Genomic DNA, 18,521 nt, shown 5'->3' with positions numbered 1-18,521 from the left:
CTGACTATAAAATAAACAAGAAGGAAGTTAAGGAGGTAAATAGATTGTTAGAAAACCTAGACATGATAGACTTATGGAAGAAACTAAATGGGGATAGAAAGGAATATACTTTCTTTTTCTGCAGTACATGGGACTTACACAAAAATTGACCATTTCCTAGGGCATAAAAACCTAATAATCAATTGCAGAAGGGCAGAAATAGTGAATACATCTTCCTCAGATCATAATGCAATAAAAACATGCAATATTGAGCCAGGGAGATATAGAACCAAAACTAATTGGACACTGAATAACCTCATTTTAAAGAATGAGTGGATCAAGCAACAAGTTATAGAAAGAATTAATTATTTTATCCGAGATAATGACAATAAGGAAACAACATACCAAAACCTATAGGATACACTCAAGGCTGCTGTCAGGGGATATAGTATATCTTTAAAGGCTTATGTGAATAAATTAGAGAAAGGGGAAATCAATGAACTAAATATGCAAATAATAAATTAGAGAAAGAACAAATCAAACCCCCCCCAGTTAAATACCAAATTAGAAATTCTAAAAATTAAAGGAGACATTAATAAAATCAAAAGCAAGAAAACTATTGAAGTAATAAATAAAACCAAGAGCTGTTTTTATGAAAAAAAAATAAAATTTATAAAGCTCTGGTCAATTTGATTTAAAAAAAAGAAGAAAACCAAATTGCTAGTATCATAAATGAAAAAGGTGTACTCACCACCAATGAGGAGGAAATTAAAGTAACAATTTGAAATTATTTTGCCCAACTCTATGCCAATAAATTCGATAATCTAAATGAAATGGATGAATATTTACAAAAATATAAATTTCCCAGATTAAATGAAGGGGAAATTAAATACCTAAACAACCCTATCACAGAAAAAGAAATTCAAAAAGTCATTATTAAACGCCTTAATTAAAAATCTCTAGGAGCAGCTAGGTGGCGCAGTGGATAGAGCACCGGCCCTGGAGTCAGGAGTACCTGAGTTCAAATCTGACCTCAGACACTTAATAATTATCTAGCTGTGTGGCCTTGGGCAAGTCACTTAACCCCATTGCCTAGCAAAAAACTAAAAACAAAATCTCTAGGGTCAGATGGATTCACAAATCAATTCTATCAAACGTTTAAGGAACAACTGGTTCTAATTCTATATAAACTATTTGGAAAAATAGGGGAAGACGGAACTCTGCCTAACTCTTTCTATGAAACCAATATGGTGCTGATACCTAAACCAGGAAGAGTTAAAACAGAGAAAGAAAATTATAGACCTATCTCCTTGATGAATATAAATGCCAAAACCTTAAATAAAATCTTAGCAAAATGACTACAACAAGTTATCACTGGGATAATACATTATGACCAAGTAGGATTTATCCCAGGAATGCAGGGTTAGTTCAATATTAGGAAAACTGTCAGTATAATTAATTTTATCAGTAACAAACCTATCAGAAATCATATGATTTTTGACAAAATATAGCACCCATTCCTACTAAAAACACTAGAGCGTGTAGGAATAAATGGACTTAGAACTTATTCCTTAGAATAATAAACAGTATCTATCTGAAACCATCAACAAGCATTATATGCAATGGGCAGAGGCTAGAGGGATTCCCAATAAGATAAGGGGTGAAACAAAGATGCCCACTATCACCACTACTATTCAATATTGTATTTGAAATGTTAGCTTCTGTGGGGAGTGGGGGGAGGGAAGCAAGATTGAGTGAAAAATTGTAAAACTCAAAATAAATAAAACCTTTCTAAAATTAAAAAAAAAACAACAAAAAAAAATATGGTACATGAATACTATAGAATACTATTGTTCTATAAGCAACCATAAATGGTTGGACTCTAGAGAAGCCTGGAATGTCTTATGGGATCTGATGCTGAGCAAAGGGAGTAGAACCAAGAAAACATTGTATGCAACATTATGAGATGAACAATCTTGATGGAAGCAATTCCTTTCAGCAGTCCAGAAAGTTAGGACAACTGTATGAGAATGGCTATGGACTATATTATCCCCATCCAAAGGGAAACACACAACACACACACACACACACACACACCTTCAGAATCTGATGAACACTTTATAAAAATTAGCTCCTATGCATCTCTTTCCCTTTATCCTAATCCCTCATACTGAAAATTACTAATCTATAAACATTTTTATCAAAAATATGTATGTACAACAGGGGCGGAGCCAAGATGATGACAAGAGCAGATTGTGTTTTAGGTGCTCTCTCATAAACCTTCGAAACTAAGGACTCTAAACTTTTGAGAGACAGAACCCACAGAGGGACCCAGTGAGGCAGTGCTCCTACTCAAGGTAACCTGGAAAAGAACAGAAAGGCTCTGCTCCCCGGGGTCAGAGGGGCGGCCTGCCAGAGGGGTGGCCCACCAGAGCGAAAGAACTTCAGCCTCCTGGGGGCAGCCCCAGGGCACTGGGAGCCTTGGCTCACAGCAGCGGGGGAGTCTCCTGAGCTACGCCCCGGGGGAGCACTGGGCACAACCTAGGGGAACAGCAAGGGGAACCTCTGCCAGAGCGAGCACGTGAAGCCCAGCCCTCGGGGCACACAGCAAGCAGTGTGGCCACTGCAGCCCAGATCCAGGAAACAAGCAGGTGGAGCCAGTAAGCAGGAGCCCCCAGGGCATGAGCCCATTGAACCTAGGGAGGGGAGTGAAGAGAGAGACTGCCGAGCTCTGCCCCTGGAACAGGAGTCTGGGGCTCTGACCAAATTCAGATCCTGATTGAAGTCTAGGACCCCCCCCCAATAGAACAGCAGGAGCACCCCCCCACCTTAGCCCCATGGCAGAGGGGGTGCTTATGGTCATTCACAGACCAGGAGGGAGGACAGAGCCTTACACATTGAGACCCTTGTGGGAGTGTCCCAAAAGCTCAGGAAGCGCCTCAAAACAGGCTGAGCAAGCAGAGAAACAAGAGGAACACCATTGAGAAATACATTATCTATGATCCCAAGAAGGATCAAAATACTCAGTCTGAAGATGAGGAAGCACAAGCTCCTGCATCTAAAGACTCCAAGAAAAACAGAAATTGGGCTCAGGCTATGACAGAGCTCAAAAAAGACTTTGAGGGGCAGCTAGGTGGCATAATGGATAAAGCACTGGCCCTGGAGTCAGGAGTACCTGGGTTCAAATCTGGTCTCAAATACTTAATAATTACCTAGCTGTGTGGCCTTGGGCAAGCCACTTAACCCGTTTGCCTTGCAAAAACCTAAATAAAAAAAAAGACTTTGAAAATCACATGAGGGAGTTAGAAGAAAAACTGGGAAAAGAAAGGAGAGAGATGCAGGAAAAACATGAAAATGAAGTCAGCAGCCTAGTCAAGGAAATCCAAAAAAAATGCTGAAGAAAATAGCATGCTAAAAACAAGCTTAGGTCAAATGGATAAAACAGTTCAAAAAGATGTTAAGAAGAATGCTTTAAAAAGCAAAATTGGCCAGATGGAAAAAGAGATAGGAAAACTCTCTGAGGAAAACAAATCCTTCAGACAAAGAATAGAACCCAGGGAGATTGATGAATTTATGAGAAATCAGGACTCAATACTTCAAAACCAAAAAAATGAAAAATTAGAAAAAAATGTGAACCATCTTACTGAAAAAACAGCTGATATGGAAAACAGATTTAGGAAAGATAATTTAAAAATTATTGGAATACCTGAAAGTCATGATCAGAAAAAGAGCCTTGACATCATTTTCAAAGAATTACTACAGGAAAATTGCCCTGATATCCTAGAAGCAGAGGACAAAATAGAAATGGAGAGAATCCACCGATCCCCCCCAAGAAAGAGATCCCAAAAAACCAACCCCTAGGAATATTATAGCCAAGTTCCAAAACTCCCAAGTCAAAGAGAAAATATTACAAGCATCCAGAAGGACACAATTCAAATACCCTGGAGCTGCAATCAGGATCTCACAGGACTTAGCAGCAACTACATTAAAAGCTCTTAGGGCTTGGAATATAATATACCGGAAGGCAAAAGAGCTTAGAATGCAAGGAAGAATCAACTACCCAGCAAAACTGAACATCCTCTTTCAGGGAAAAAGATGGACTTTCAATGAACCAGGGGAATTTCAAATGTTCCTGTTGGAATGGCCAGAGCTGAATAGGTTTGATCTTCAAATACAGGACCCAGGTGAAGCATAGAGAGTGGAGGAGAAGGGGAAAATATGAGGGACTTAATGATGATGAACTGCATGTATTCCTGCATAGAAAAATGATACTGATAATACTCATATGAACCTTCTCAATTAACAGAGCAGGTAGAAGGAGCTTTTATAGATGAAGCACAGGAGAAAGCTGAATTTGAAGATAAAATATGGGGTAAAAATGGAGTCAATAGAAAAAGGGGAAATGTAATGGGAGAAAGAAAAAGGAGAGGGGGAATAGGCTAAGATATTTCATATAATAAGATTTTTTTTTATTACAATGAGCTATTGCAATGATATGGAAGGGGGGAGGCAAGGGGGAATGAAGGAAACTTTGCTCTCATCAGGGGTGGCTAGGAGAGGAAACAGCATATATACTCAATGGGGTATAGACAACTGGAGTAAGAAGGAGGGAAGGGGGACGGGAGAAGGGGGGGGTGATGTGAGTGATGGAGGAGAGGATGGACCATGGGGGGAGAGTGGTCAGATATAACACATTTTCTTTTTTTTTTTAGTTTTTTTTTTTTGCACGGCAAATGGGGTTAAGTGGCTTGCCCAAGGCCACACAGCTAGGTAATTATTAAGTGTCTGAGACCGGATTTGAACCCAGGTACTCCTGACTCCAGGGCCGGTGCTTTATCCAGTGCTTTATCCACTGTGCCACCTAGCTGCCCCCACATTTTCTTTTTTACTTCTTGCAAGGGGCTAGGATTGGATGGCCTGCCTGGGACCATAGGGACAGGTGGATGCTGGGCCTAAGGGGTGGTAGGGGGGCTCAGGGCCTCTTGGCTCCAGGGCCATGGATCTATCTGCTGCACCACTCAGCTACCCTACAGCAGAGTCAGAGTGAAAGGAGAGAGAAAATAGAGTACATGGTAGTGGAGAAATATGAAAGGAGGGAGTTGCAATCAGCAATGACAATGGTAGAAAAATATGGAAGTAACTTTTGTGATGGACTTATAAAGAATGTGATCCACCCGCGGGGGGAAAAATATGTATGTACAATGCTAACCTGACTGTTTGCCGCTGAAGGGAGGAGGCTGGGAAGGAAGGGTGGAAGGAAATTTTGTAACTTAAAAATATACATGTGCATATGGATGAAAGTAAATAAATTTAAAAAAAAGAAATAGTGAAAGAGATGACTGCAAAGTATCCTGGATAGTATGAATTGATGCAGAATAAACTGAGTAGAACCAAGAGAGCAGACACAAGGACAACTATATTGTAAAGAAAAATAACTCTGAAAGATTTCAGAACTCAAATCAATGCAATGACAAACTATATATGACATGTCCAAAGAACTTATAATGAAGCATCCTATTTACATCCAACCAGAGATGATGTCAGAGGCCTGGGTTCAAATTCCATCTCTTTCATTTATTACAAAGAGTCTCATTTTCCTCTTCTAGAAAATGTGGGAGTTGCACTGGAGTAACACTAAAGGTTCTAGCACTCTTGGTCAGGAACATATGGTGTTTAAGATTGGAAAGGGAAGCAGCAGAAGCTTAATGAAACAGGCAGTGATAAGGGTAAAGATGGATTTAGGGTCATGGAATCAAAGAGCCCAAGGCAGAAGGGTTTAGAAATTAAGAAAGTCCTAGAACCAAATGCAAATGGCCCTTGAACTAAATTCCAGGCTAAATATAGTCCTTTTCAGAAAGCCTAAGGCTAGGTATCAGCTCTTTAGCATCAATTCACTCCCAGAGGCTCTAGGGCCATTCACAAACCAAAGCCTCTGCTGGTTCCAGATCTCCTTATGTCATTTCCACTATTAAATAAAAGTGATTTAATTCCTATAAGTAGATGTTACTATAAGTCATGTTACTAATCTATTAATTTTTTAAAATTTTATTTTATTTATAGCAATGGGTTAAGAGTGGCTTGCCCAAGGTCACCCAGCTAGACTTAGTATTAAGTATTAAGTATCTGAGACTGGTGAATTCGGGTCCTTCTGACTCCAGAGCTGGTGGTCTATCCACTGTGCCCCCTAGCTGCCCCTAATTTAACATATATTTTAAAAATATATATAAGAGAAGTTCATAGTTTTATATACAATGCTCTATTTGTATTATTTGTATGTTGAAATATTAATGTTCTGAAGTTCATCATTTAAAAAAAAGAAAAAACAGATTTTTTTGAAGGTAGAAATGATTTAGCTTGTATAGTTGTATCCCAGTCCATGAAGTCTAAGCACCTAATAAAATTCATTTTTATTCAGTCTTTCTTTCATGTATTCATTCATATGAAGACTTTGAAATTGAGTATCAGAAACTACCTTTCTTGTTCTCAGTTCTAAAGAAACTAAATCTTCAGACAGACAGTAAATGATAGAATCTTAGAACTGGAGACAAGAACTGAGCAATCACTTCATTTCTCTGCAGCCTCAGTTTTCTCATCTGTAAAATGAGATTAGATCAGATGGCACCAGAAGTACCAAGCATTTCTTAATCTAAATTCATGATCCTCTGACAAGGGCTAACTGGTGGGGAGGGATCATTTAATCATTCAGCCTCGGGCTTATCTCCAAGTTCAAGATGGTGGGTGCCCACATCAATGAAATCACAGGTCCTTGAAGGTAGTTAATATTTAGCCAGGATCATGCATTATAGAATGGCTGTTCTATTCCTTGAAAAACTGCCTCAGACAATCTAAGTAATATGGTCCAGAGCTGATCCTGGTCTTTCTAGAAGTCAGACTGCTAATCCAATCCATCCCTAATGGATGAAGCAGGTATCTCTCTCTTCAGGACCTAACAGACTCTAGAGTCATTACCATTCATCTGTCTGGCACATGAAATATTGCCCATATGTCCTTCCTTGCTTCTCTCAACTCTATCCACCTTAAGTATTTCTTGCCCTAATAGGAATAAAAAAAAGACACACACAAAGGCAGGGAAGGCAGTAGATTTAATTCATAAAACTAGAGGAAGAAATCAAAATCTTGAGGAGATAGTTGATTATATATATATATATATATATATATATATATATATATATATAGAGAGAGAGAGAGAGAGAGAGAGAGAGAGAGAGATGAAAGGAATCTTACAAGCCACCTAGTCTAACCCACTTTACAGATGAGGAAACTGAGATCTAGGGAGATGAGGTGACTTAGGGTTATAGTTGTGGAACCAGAATGGAACCTCAGAAGCCCCCTAGTCTAATCCACTTTACAAATGAGGAAACTGAGGCTCAGAGAGGTTAAGTGACTTAGGGTCATAGATCTGGAGCCAAAAATGGAACTTCAGAAGCCATCTAGTTCATTCCCTTCTAAAAATAGGGAAGCCAAAGTCTTGGGGAGATGCTTTGACACGCTCATGGTCACATAGGTAATAATTATCAAAGGAAGGATTTGAACCAGGACATAGGATCATAGATCAAGAGCTGGAAGACAACTCAGAAACCATTTAAAACCTTTCCTTTTACACATGTGGAAATGTAAGTCCAGAGAGATCTGGTTTATTTTCCTATAAAACAGTAGAGGTCACTTTGCCTAAGGTATATCAGTGACAATAGTATTTATTGAGCCTTTATCTACTTACAACATAGGGTCACAGTAAATCCTAAAATAAAGCATTATATAAATATGAACTATTATTCACCTCACTGAGCCTCAGTTTCCCCATCTGTTAAGTAAATTGTACCTAAAGTTCCTGAAAATCTGAGCCAACTCTACTTCTCTGATCGTGACTCAGGCAAATCTTTTTTTTTTTGACATTTAACTGTATGAGCTTCATCACTTCTAAAATGAGGGAGTCTGGACAGTATTGCCTTTGAGGTTCCTTCCAGTTCCAAGCTATGATCAGATAACGGCTCCAAATTTTGTTGTATTTCTAGAATTCCAAGACTGAAATATACTGCCCTCCCTCCCCTTGCTTCAATGATTATTATACACTGCTATGATAAGAAGGGAGGGGAAAACAAAAAAAGAATGAAATTCAATCCATGTCCTCAAAGAGCTTACACTCTGGTTAAGGAGAGGATAACAAAAAAGTATCCCAACAAAATGGTGCGATTTTGTTTTGTTTTTAATCTGACTAGAGGAAACAGAAATTGCTACAAATTCAGAGATAGCAGAGATCATTGTCAACTCAATCCACACCTCCTGGGTGCTGGCACCAGGCAAGGTACCGGAGTCTCAAGAGAAAAAACAAAACTGTCCTAGTTCTCAAGGAATCTATATTCTACCCAGATAAGCAATATTACAAAAAGTTATTTCAAGAGAGAAGAGAAGGGGTGGCTAGGTGGCGCAGTGGATAGAGCACGGGCCCTGGAGTCAGAAGTACCTGAGTTCAAATCCGGCCTCAGACACTTAATAATGACCTAGCCGTGTGGCCTGGGCAAGCCACTTAACCCCCTTGCCTTGCAAAAAAAAAAAAAAAACCTAAAAAAAAAGAGAGAGAAGAGAGAGAGCTTGTACTGGGGGCTTCGCACTTAAGTTGTGCTTTGAAGTCAGGGAGTCTAAGAGGTGGAGATAAGCAAAGAGGACATTTCAGGTTTGGGGAACCATCTGTGCAAAAAAGCACATAGAATGGCATGTACTGGGAACTTACAGAAGGACAATTTGGCCTCTTTCTGCTAGCTTCCCATGGCTTCCTTCAAGGCTCAGTTTACCCCCAGTACCTCAGCTCTTCTTCAGCCAGATTCCCAGTGCCCTTCCCTAGAGCACCCTGGTCTACTCCATGTCTCTTTTTTTTTTTTGTTAGGTTTTTTTTGCAAGGCAAATGGGGTTAAGTGGCTTGCCCAAGGCCACACGGCTAGGTCATTATTAAGTGTCTGAGGCCGGATTTGAACCCAGGTACTCCTGACTCCAAGGCTGGTGCTTTAATCCACTATGCCACCTAGCCGCCCCATCCATGTATCTCTTAACATAAATTCAACTCTCCCTTGGTGTACTCCATGTATCTCTTCATAGATAAAACTCTATCTTGGTCTACATTATGCTTCTCTAAACATAAATCAAACTCTACCTTGGTCTATTCCATATATATATATATATTCTTTAACATAGATAAAACTTTACCTTGTTCTACTCCATGTATCTCTCTTATCTCTCTCTCTCTCTCTCTCTTTCTCTCTCTCTTGCAAGGCAATGGGGTTAAGTGGCTTGCCCAAGGCCACACAGCTAGATAATTATTATGTGTCTGAGGCTGGATTTGAACTCAGGTATTCCTGACTCCAGGGCCCATGCTCTATCCATTGCATCACCTAGCCACCCCCTGTTCCGTGTATCTCTTAACAGAGATTAGACTCTGCCTTGGACTAATCCATGTATCTCAACCTTGATCTACCCCATGAATCCCTTAACATATATATCTCACCCTTGGGCTATTTCATGTATCTCTCTTTGTTTTTGTTTTTTACAAGACATTGAGATTAAGTGACTTGCCCAAGATTTCACAGTTAAGCAATTAAGTATCTGAGGTTGGATTTGAACTCAAGTCCTCTTATCTCCAGGGCCAGTGCTCTATCCACTGTGCCACCTAGATGCTCTTACTCAATGTAGGTCTTAACATAGATTAAATTCTACCTTGGTCTACCCTATGTATCCCAACATGGAAAAAACCTGTATCTTGGTCTACCCCATGTATCTCTTAACATAGATTAAACTCTACCATGGTCTACCCCTATGGTATCTCAACATAGATAAGACTCTATCTCGGTCTACCCATGTATTTCTTAATTTGGGAAAAACTCTATCCTGGTTTACTCCATGTATCTCTTAACCTAGATTAAATCCTACCTTAATCTACTCCATTTATCTCTTTAACACAGAAAAAACTCTTCCTTGATCTATGTGTCTCTTAACCAGAAATACTCAACTTTGGTCTATCTCAAGTATCTCAACATAAAACTCTACCTTGGTCCACCCCGTGTCTCTTAACAGAAAAAACTCTACCGTGGTCTATCTCATGTATCTCAACATAAAACTCTACCTTGGTCCACCCCGTGTCTCTTAACAGAAAAAACTCTACCGTGGTCTATCTCATGTATCTCAACATAAAACTCTACCTTGGTCCACCCAGTGTATCTCTTAACATAAATAACTTCTCCATTCACATGTGAGCTACTAGTGGGCAAAGACAAGTTTTGCCTTTCTGGGTAGCCCCCACACTTAACACACAATAAACACTTTAATAAATGATTGTTGATGCATAGGAATATCAATTGAAGGGGAAGCCAGGCTGATTTTGCATTTTCTTCTAGAAGCAACTGGGAACCATAGTTTTTGAGGTCAAGAGAACAAAAGCACAACATAAAAGGAACTCAGAAACTAATCAACCCTCTTGTTTTACAAAAGATGAAACTGGGGCCCAAGGAAATTCAGTGGTTTCCCCCAAGTTCCCATAGGGAGGAAGAAGCAGAAGCAGAATCGGTATTTAGAAGCAGCTCTGTACTTCTAGGGTGAGAACAGCTCTGTGACTGGGAGAGAGAAAACCCTGGAGACAGGGATGTGAGTAGCAGGCCACTGCTGGAATCCAGGCAAGAGGTTAAGAGGTTCTAGTTGGAAACCTGGGTCACAAGAGCATGGAGTGGTGCCCCCAACAGAAAAAGAAAAGTTAAAGATGGTTTGGGGAACTCTCTCCTGGATACACTGAGCTTGGGAGGGAAAGGAGTTTGTGCTTCAAGGGTTTGGATTGGTGGAATCTATCTTTAAAAGCTCCAGGGAAGAAGTTCAAAGCAGAGGTCCCCCAGTTCTGACCAGTCAAAAACATGAAGCTCCTTCCTGCCATTCTGAATCCCACTTTCCTCCACTCCCCCTGTCTTTTCGAAAAATAAACAAAACTTGCAGTGTTTTGCTAGGATTTCTCCAGTTGGTGTGTAATTCTAGGGTTCTGGAGGAAATCTAGGCGCCTAGTCTATCACCTAACCCAGATGCCACATCTTACAAGTGAGGAATATGAGATCTGGAGACTTTGTCCAAGGTCACCTGGGCTTTCCGGCTTAGAGAAGTTGGGGATGGCTACGTCCAGTCCTCCACAAACTGGGTCTAGTCCCAGGTCACAACACATTTCTGATCCGCTCTTCTCAGCATCAGAGGGAGGAGCTGGAAGAGTCGGTCCTTCAAGGGCACCTGGCCCAAGGTGGCATCTTACAGAAGAGGGCACTGAGACTCAGGGAGGTGAAGGAGAGAGAGTGAGGGGGGCACAAGATGGGTTCTCCCTTGCCCCCGAGGTCAGGACTCATTTTGACTTTGCTGCTTCTGTGTTTTCCGAACCGACTGTGCTCCCCGACCTGGACTAGGAGGGTCCTTACCTGATGTAGGGAAGGAAGGGGTTGACGTGTCCAAAGACCACGGCGATCACGTAGGAGATGATGAAGGCGGCAGAGGACCAGGTCACCAGCAGGAAGGGCACGAAGGCCATGCCCCTGAGGAAGCAGAGCATCCTGCCGTCGGGAGCGGGCCGGGCCGGAGCTCCCGGGGGCGCTGGGCAGCTGCCGGGAGGCGCCCCGGGGTGGGGGGCGGTCCTGGATGGGGGCGCCCCGGGGTGGGGGGCAGTCCTGGATGGGGGGCGCCCCGGGGCAGTCCTGGATGGGGGCACCCCGGGGGAGTCCTGGATGGGGGCGCCCCGGGGTGGGGGGCAGTCCTGGATGGGGAGCGCCCCGGGGGCAGTCCTGGATGGGGGGCGCCCCGGGTGGGGGACAGTCCTGGATGGGGGGCGCCCCGGGTGGGGGGCAGTCCTGGATGGGGGGCGCCCCGGGTGGGGGGCAGTCCTGGATGGGGGGCGCCCCGGGGGAGGCCGGTGGCAGGAGGGGGCGCGGGGGGCGCGCTGGGCAAAGGGGGCCAAGTCAGACAGAGTGGCCCCGGGGAGGGGGACGGCCGCGATCGGGGAGCCGCGGGCCGCGGCCTCCTTTCACTTTTGCTTCTGGGCAGCCACGGGGGTGGGGTCAGACCTTCCCACCCCGCGGGGGGCGGAGCCGGGCCCGGAGCCCCCTCCCCTGACCCGCTCCCCCAGGGGCCCCACGCCCAGCCCCGCGGATTTCCTCCCTGGGTAACCCCGCCCCTGCTCCCAGGGGTGCGCACCCGCGAGGGACCCCGAGATCTCCCGCGTCCGCCCCCTCAAATCTCTCGTGAATTTGGACCCTCGGGGGTGGCCCCACCCGCTCATCCCCCCAGAAGAGCGGAGTCTTGGGGGGCCGCAGGAGGGGCCCCTGGAGATCTCCGCTGGGTCCCGCGGGTGCCCGGGCGTGGACGGCAACGTGAGACCCCGCACCCTGGTGGCCCCCACCCTGGACCCTCTCTGAGATCTCCTAAATCCTGAGGGCTCACCCTTCACCCCCAAGCCCCTGCCACCCCTCTCCCTTGGCTCTCTCCTAAGGTCTCTGTGGATACCAAGGGGCTCATCCTTCACCCCCAAGCCCCTGCCACCTCTCTCCCTTGGCTCTCTCCTAAGGTCTCTGTGGATACCAAGGGGCTCACCCTTCACCCCCAAGCCCCTGCTACCCCTCTACCTTGGCTCTCTCCTAAGGTCTCTGTGGATACCAAGGGGCTCACCCTTCACCCCCAAGCCCCTGCCACCTCTCTCCCTTGGCTCTCTCCTAAGGTCTCTGTGGATACCAAGGGGCTCACCCTTCACCCCCAAGCCCCTGCTACCCCTCTACCTTGGCTCTTTCCTGAGGTCTCTGTGCATCCTGAGGGGCTGATCTTTGACTCTCAAGAGTACACTCCTCTTTTACCCCCTTAAGTTGGGCACTGCCACCGAGGAACCACTGACTCTCAGTGGTAGGTCAAGTCAGTATTCACAAATCCTGGAAATCTTGCGTCCAAATAGAGAATCTTGGGGTTGCATAGTTCTAGGACCCTCAATTCATATCTCAGCTCTCTGAGCGCTGCAGAATAATTTTTGACGATTTTGATCAATGTATAGCATTGAAACAATGTAAAGACTATTAAACTGCCTTCTGTTAGGGGGAGGATGGGAAAATTGTAAAATTTTTAAAAAATTAAAAATAAATCAAAATTTAGAAAAAGAGTAATTATCGATGAACTTTTTTTTTAGTATTTGCTAGGCAATGGGGTTAAGTGGCTTGCCCAAGGTCACACAGCCAGGTAATTATTAAGTGTCTGAGGTTAGGATTTGAACTCAGGTCCTCCTGACTCCAGGGCCGGGTGCTCTATTCACTGCACCACCTAGCTGCCCGGAAACATTGTTAAAAGACATTCTCAGAGGTGGCTAGGTGGAGCAGTGGATAGAGCACCGGCCCTGGAGTCAGGAGGACCTGAGTTCAAATCCTAACCTCAGACACTTAATAATTACCTGGCTGTGTGACCTTGGGCAAGTCACTTAACCCCATTGCCTTGCAAAAACTGAAAAAAAAAGACATTCTCAACACTTCTGAAATCACAAGTCAGACTCACATAGAAAATAAAAATAATAGGCTATAATAGATTAGGATTTAGATGGACCTTATGGGTCATCTCCAAACTCCTCCTTGTCAAAGAAATTTGATATTTTTCAAATTACTGAGCTTTAAATGTGATTTATCAATTCATCATTTTTTTCCCCAAGTGGGAAAAAGATTGGATTGTTTTTCTGAATCCCATAAAGAAGACTAGGCTCTGAAAATTGGCTTTGGAGTGAATGTGGAATGATGGAAAAGCACCACATTTCTTTTTTTTTTTTGTTGTTTGTTTTTGTTTTTGTTTTATTTTATTTATTTTGACTTTTACAATTTTCCCCCTAATCTTCCCCCCCCCCCAGAATGCAGTTTGTTAGTCTTCACAATGTTTCCGTGGTATACATTGATCTAAGTTGTATGTGATGAGAGAGAAATCATATCCTAAAGGAAGAAAAATAAAGTATAAGAGATAGCAGAATTACATAGTAAGATAATGGGTTTTGTTTTTTTCCTAAATTAAAGGTCTTTGGTCTTTTTTCAAACTCCACAATTCTTTCTCTGGGTACAGATGGCATTCTCCATCACAGACAGCCCCAAATTATCCCTGATTATTGCACTGATGGAATGAGCAAGTCCATCAAGGTTGATCATCGCTCCCATGTTGCTGTTAGGGTGTACAGTGTTTTTCTGGTGCTGCTCATCTCACTCAGCATCAGTTCATGCAAATACTTCCAGGCTTCCCTGAATTCCCATCCCTCCTGGTTTCTAATAGAAAAATAGAGTTTCATGACACCACAGTTTGTTCAGCCATTCCTCAATTGAAGGAGATTTACTTAATTTCCAATTCTTTGCCACCACAAACAAGACTGCTATGAATATTTTTCTACAAGTGATATTTTTACCCTTTTTTCATCATCTCTTCAGGGTGTAGACCCAGTAGTGGTATTGCTGGATCAAAGGGTATGCTCATTTTTGTTGTCCTTTGGGAGTAATTCCAAATTTCTCTCCAGAAAGGTTGGATGAGTTCACAGCTCCACCCACAATATATTAGTGTCCCAGATTTCCCACAACCCTTCCAACATTGATCATTGTCCTTTCTGGTCATATTGGCCAGTCTGAGAGGTGTGAGGTGGTATCTCAGAGATGCTTTAATTTGCATTTCTCTCATAAGTAATGATTTAGAGCACTTTTTCATATGATGGATTGTTTTAATTTCCTCATCTGTAAATTGCCTTTGCATATCCTTTGACCATTTGTCAATTGGGGAATGGCTTTTTTTTTAAATTTGACTCAGTTCTCTGTATATTTTAGAAGTGAGTCCTTTGTCAGAAATACTAGTTGTAAAAATTGTTTCCCAATTTACTACATTTCTTTTGATCTTGGTTACAGTGGTTTTGTCTGTGCAAAAGCTTCTTAATTTAATGTAAGAAAATTATCTAGTTTGTTTGGTGACGTTCTCCATCTCTTCCTTAGTCATAAACTGCTTCCCTTTCCTTGGATCTGATAGGTAGACTAGTCCTTGACCTTCAAGTTAAGCACTGCATTTCTAATCAGAGAGCCTGGGTTCAAATCCTATGTTTCCCACTGTGTGATCTTGGATAAGTTGTGGAAACTTGCTCTGCCTCATTTTGTACTAGATGACCTTTAATGCCCTCTCCAGCTCTGACATCCCTGTGTGGCCACAGGCAAATAATTGTTTCTACACTTCAATTTCCTTATTTATAAAATGAAAGGTCTGGGCTACATATCCTCTGAAGTCCTTCCCTTCCAGCTCTAAATCAATAGTCCTATGAGGCCTGAGTTGAAATCTTATTTTATTTGTCACCTTAACTTATGGTGCTGTAATGATTTATGTTCACTACTAACAAAATAGAGAATTATTGCATACTCTGAACTTCATCTATACTTCTGGGGGAAGTTGTTAAATCATTGTTTTTTTACAATTTACAAAATACAATCAATTGTCATGTGATGTCTCATATCCATTAACCACAGAGACCCAACTTCCCCGATGAACTCAAGAAGAAAAAATGAGAATTGAAAAGCCTTTTTAAAAGAATATATACACTTTTTTTTTTAGCTTTTGTTTTTGCAAGGCAATGGGGTTAAGTGGCTTGCCCAATGCCACACAGCTAGGTAATTATTAAGTGTCTGAGGCCAGATTTGAACCCAGATACTCCTGACTCCAGGCCCAATGCTCTATCTACTGGGCCACCTAGCCACCCCAAGAATATACATTTTTTAAAAATAAAAGAATAAACATTTAATTTATTCTACAAGTATTTGTTAGATACCTAACATAAACTAGAAGACAAAGACAAAACTTTATGAAAAGCTAAAAGAATTTTGTAACATTAAAAAAAAGTTAGCTGGTGATTTCAAGGCACCCATTTCCTGCAATCTGATTGGGGTAAAATTAGTCTAAAGCCGAGAGAACTGGAGGAAGTAGTAAAAAAAAAATCTTTGAACCTGGAATTAAGAAAATCTAAAATCAAATTCCAGGGCAAATAGGTGACAAAGTGAAAAGTTGTATCAGGTCTACAGTCAGAAAGACTCATCTTTTTAAAGTTCAAATCTAGCTCAGGAACTTGCTAGCTGTGTGACCCTGGGTAAGTCACTTAATCCTGTTTGCCTCAGTGTCCTCATCTATAAAAGGCACTGAAGAAGGAAGTACTAAATCACTCTGATATCTTTACAAAGAAAACCACAAATGGAATCATGACGAGTCTGAAACAACTGAACAAGAAGTTTAAATATAACCTAAGATATTTCTTAGCTGTGTGACAAACTGTAGGCAAGTCTCAGTTTTCCATGAGCCTGCTTAAGTGAAATTAATAGCAACAACAACAATAATAATAATAATAATACCTATAGGGTGGCTAGGTGGTGCAGTGGCTACAGCACAAGCCTTGGAGTCAGGAGGACCTGAGTTCAAATCCGGCCTCAGACACTTAATAATTACCCATCTGTGTGGCCTTGGGCAAGCCACTTAACCCCATTCCCTTAAATAAATTTAAAAAAATAATAATACCTATCTTATAGGGTGGTTTTAAGGGTTAAAATATAAATTTAGGGTATCCACAAGACCAAGATGATGAAGAATGCTTTTTGTCCAGATTTCAACATAAATTTTATTTATTTATTTATTAGGTTTTTGCTAGGCAATGGGGTTAGGTGGCTTGCTCAAGGCCACACAACTAGGTCATTATTAAGTGTCTGAGGTCAGGATTTGAACTCAGGTACTCCTGACTCCAGGGCCGGTGCTCTATCCACTGCACCACCTAGCCACCCCTCAATATAAATTTTAAATTCAATGTCTTTTTAATCAAAAAATCAATTTTTCCTCATTTCAAACCTTCCACCACTGCAAAAAACAAATAATCAACATCATTTTAACTAATACGCATATTCAAGAAAAAAAATTGACCATGTCCCAAAAATATGTCTCATTCTGTATTCTGAAGCTGTCACCTCTCTTTCAGGAAGATAGCATACTACATCGTTGGGTCTCTGGTTGGTCATTGTGTTGATCAGAGTTTTTTAAAGCTGATTTTGATATTGTTATTATATAAACTTTTCTTCTGATTTTGCTTAATTCTTTCAGTTTGTACAAATCTCAGATTTTACTGAAACCATCCCTTTTGTCATTTATTATGGCAGAATTGTATTTCATCCTATTTGTATTCCCAATTTGTTCATTGAGTCTCCCTAAAATATGAGAATCCCACCTTTTCACTTCTTTATACTACTAAAAAAAAAGCTGCTATAAACATTTTTGTTCATGTGGGTCCTTTCCTCTATCTTTGATCTTTGTGCCTTATAGGCTTATAGGGTGTGGCACCATTTAATAATCTTGGGGGTACAGTTCCAAATTGGTTTCCAGAATGGCTGACCCAATTCACAACTCATCAGCAATGCATTATTAATATGTCTGTTTTCCCATAAACCCTCCAGAATTTATCGTTTTCCAATTTTGTCAACCTTGTCAATCTTATACGTGTGAAGTAGAATCTCAGTGTTGTTGTAATCGACAATTCTTTAATTATTAGTGATTTAGAGTTTATAGTTGATCATAAAAGCAATAGAGAGAGTCACTGGAACATTCTTAATGTTCTGCTTTTGAAGTGAGTGTGGTATGATGGAAAAAGCACTGCATTTCAGAATATTCTTTAAAAAATCACTTTGCTAATTATGTGGAGGATAGCTAGGAGAGGGGAAAGATGAGATTGGAAGACTAATAGGAAGTCATTGAAATCCTTCAGGCAGCAGTTGATGAAGGCTTGAACTAAGGTGATAGCTGTGCGAGAGGAGAGGAGAATCCAGATGTGGAAGATGTCTCAAAAGTAAAAATTAAGTGGTAAGATTTGGCAACTGATTGCATCTGTGGGTATCAGACTAAGAGGAACCGAAGATAACCCAGAGGTTACAAACCTAAGAGAATGAAGGAATGGTGGAGTCTTTGACAGAAAGAGGGAAGTTTGGTAATGTGGGGTGGGGGGAAAAATTAATTCTGTTATGAACATGTTGATTTTGAGGTGTCTAAGAAATGTTCAGTTTGAAATGTCTAATAGACTATGGTAAGGTGAGACTGAGGCTTGGGAGAGAGAGTCTGACTTGTTACAGTAAAAAGAGCATAACTTCATTTTGTCTTTATCTGTCCTTTTGTGAAATGAGGTTTCAACTTCTTGTAAATTACCTGATCATAGGAAAATTATAAGAGAGGAAAATCCCAAGACTACCCCAAACTCTCACCTCACTGTTTCCTGATCCCTTCATCAAAAAGAAACCAGATGTCTCCAATATGATTAATGTGGAAATATGTTTATATGATTGCATATGTATTACCTAGATCAGATTACTTGTTGTTCTGGGAAGGAGAGTTGTAAGGATGGAGAGAGAAAAAATTTGAAACTCAAAATCTCATTAAAAACGAATGTTGAAACTATCTTTATATGTAATTGGGAAAAATACAATAATATTTGCTCAAAAAATTGGGGGGGGGAA

At 41.5% G+C, this 18,521-nt stretch overlaps 1 protein-coding gene across 1 annotated transcript in view; it reads right to left on the bottom strand.

The window, feature by feature from the left end:
* The window catches only part of DRAM1 (DNA damage regulated autophagy modulator 1), a 52,441-nt gene extending 40,849 nt beyond the window's left edge, over positions 1 to 11,592 (bottom strand). Inside the window, exon 1 of the mRNA XM_074226707.1 lies at positions 11,433 to 11,592. Within this exon, the coding sequence (XP_074082808.1) occupies positions 11,433 to 11,563 (131 nt within the window). The 5' untranslated portion in view covers positions 11,564 to 11,592. The remainder of the gene's footprint in view (positions 1 to 11,432) is intronic.
* Positions 11,593 to 18,521: the final 6,929 nt, after the last annotated feature.

Source organism: Macrotis lagotis, chromosome 2 (genome assembly GCF_037893015.1).
Source record: "Macrotis lagotis isolate mMagLag1 chromosome 2, bilby.v1.9.chrom.fasta, whole genome shotgun sequence".
NCBI classification, from domain to species: Eukaryota; Metazoa; Chordata; class Mammalia; order Peramelemorphia; family Peramelidae; genus Macrotis; species Macrotis lagotis.
Note: the sequence above shows the minus strand (reverse complement) of the source record. Positions and strands in the feature narration are given on the sequence as shown.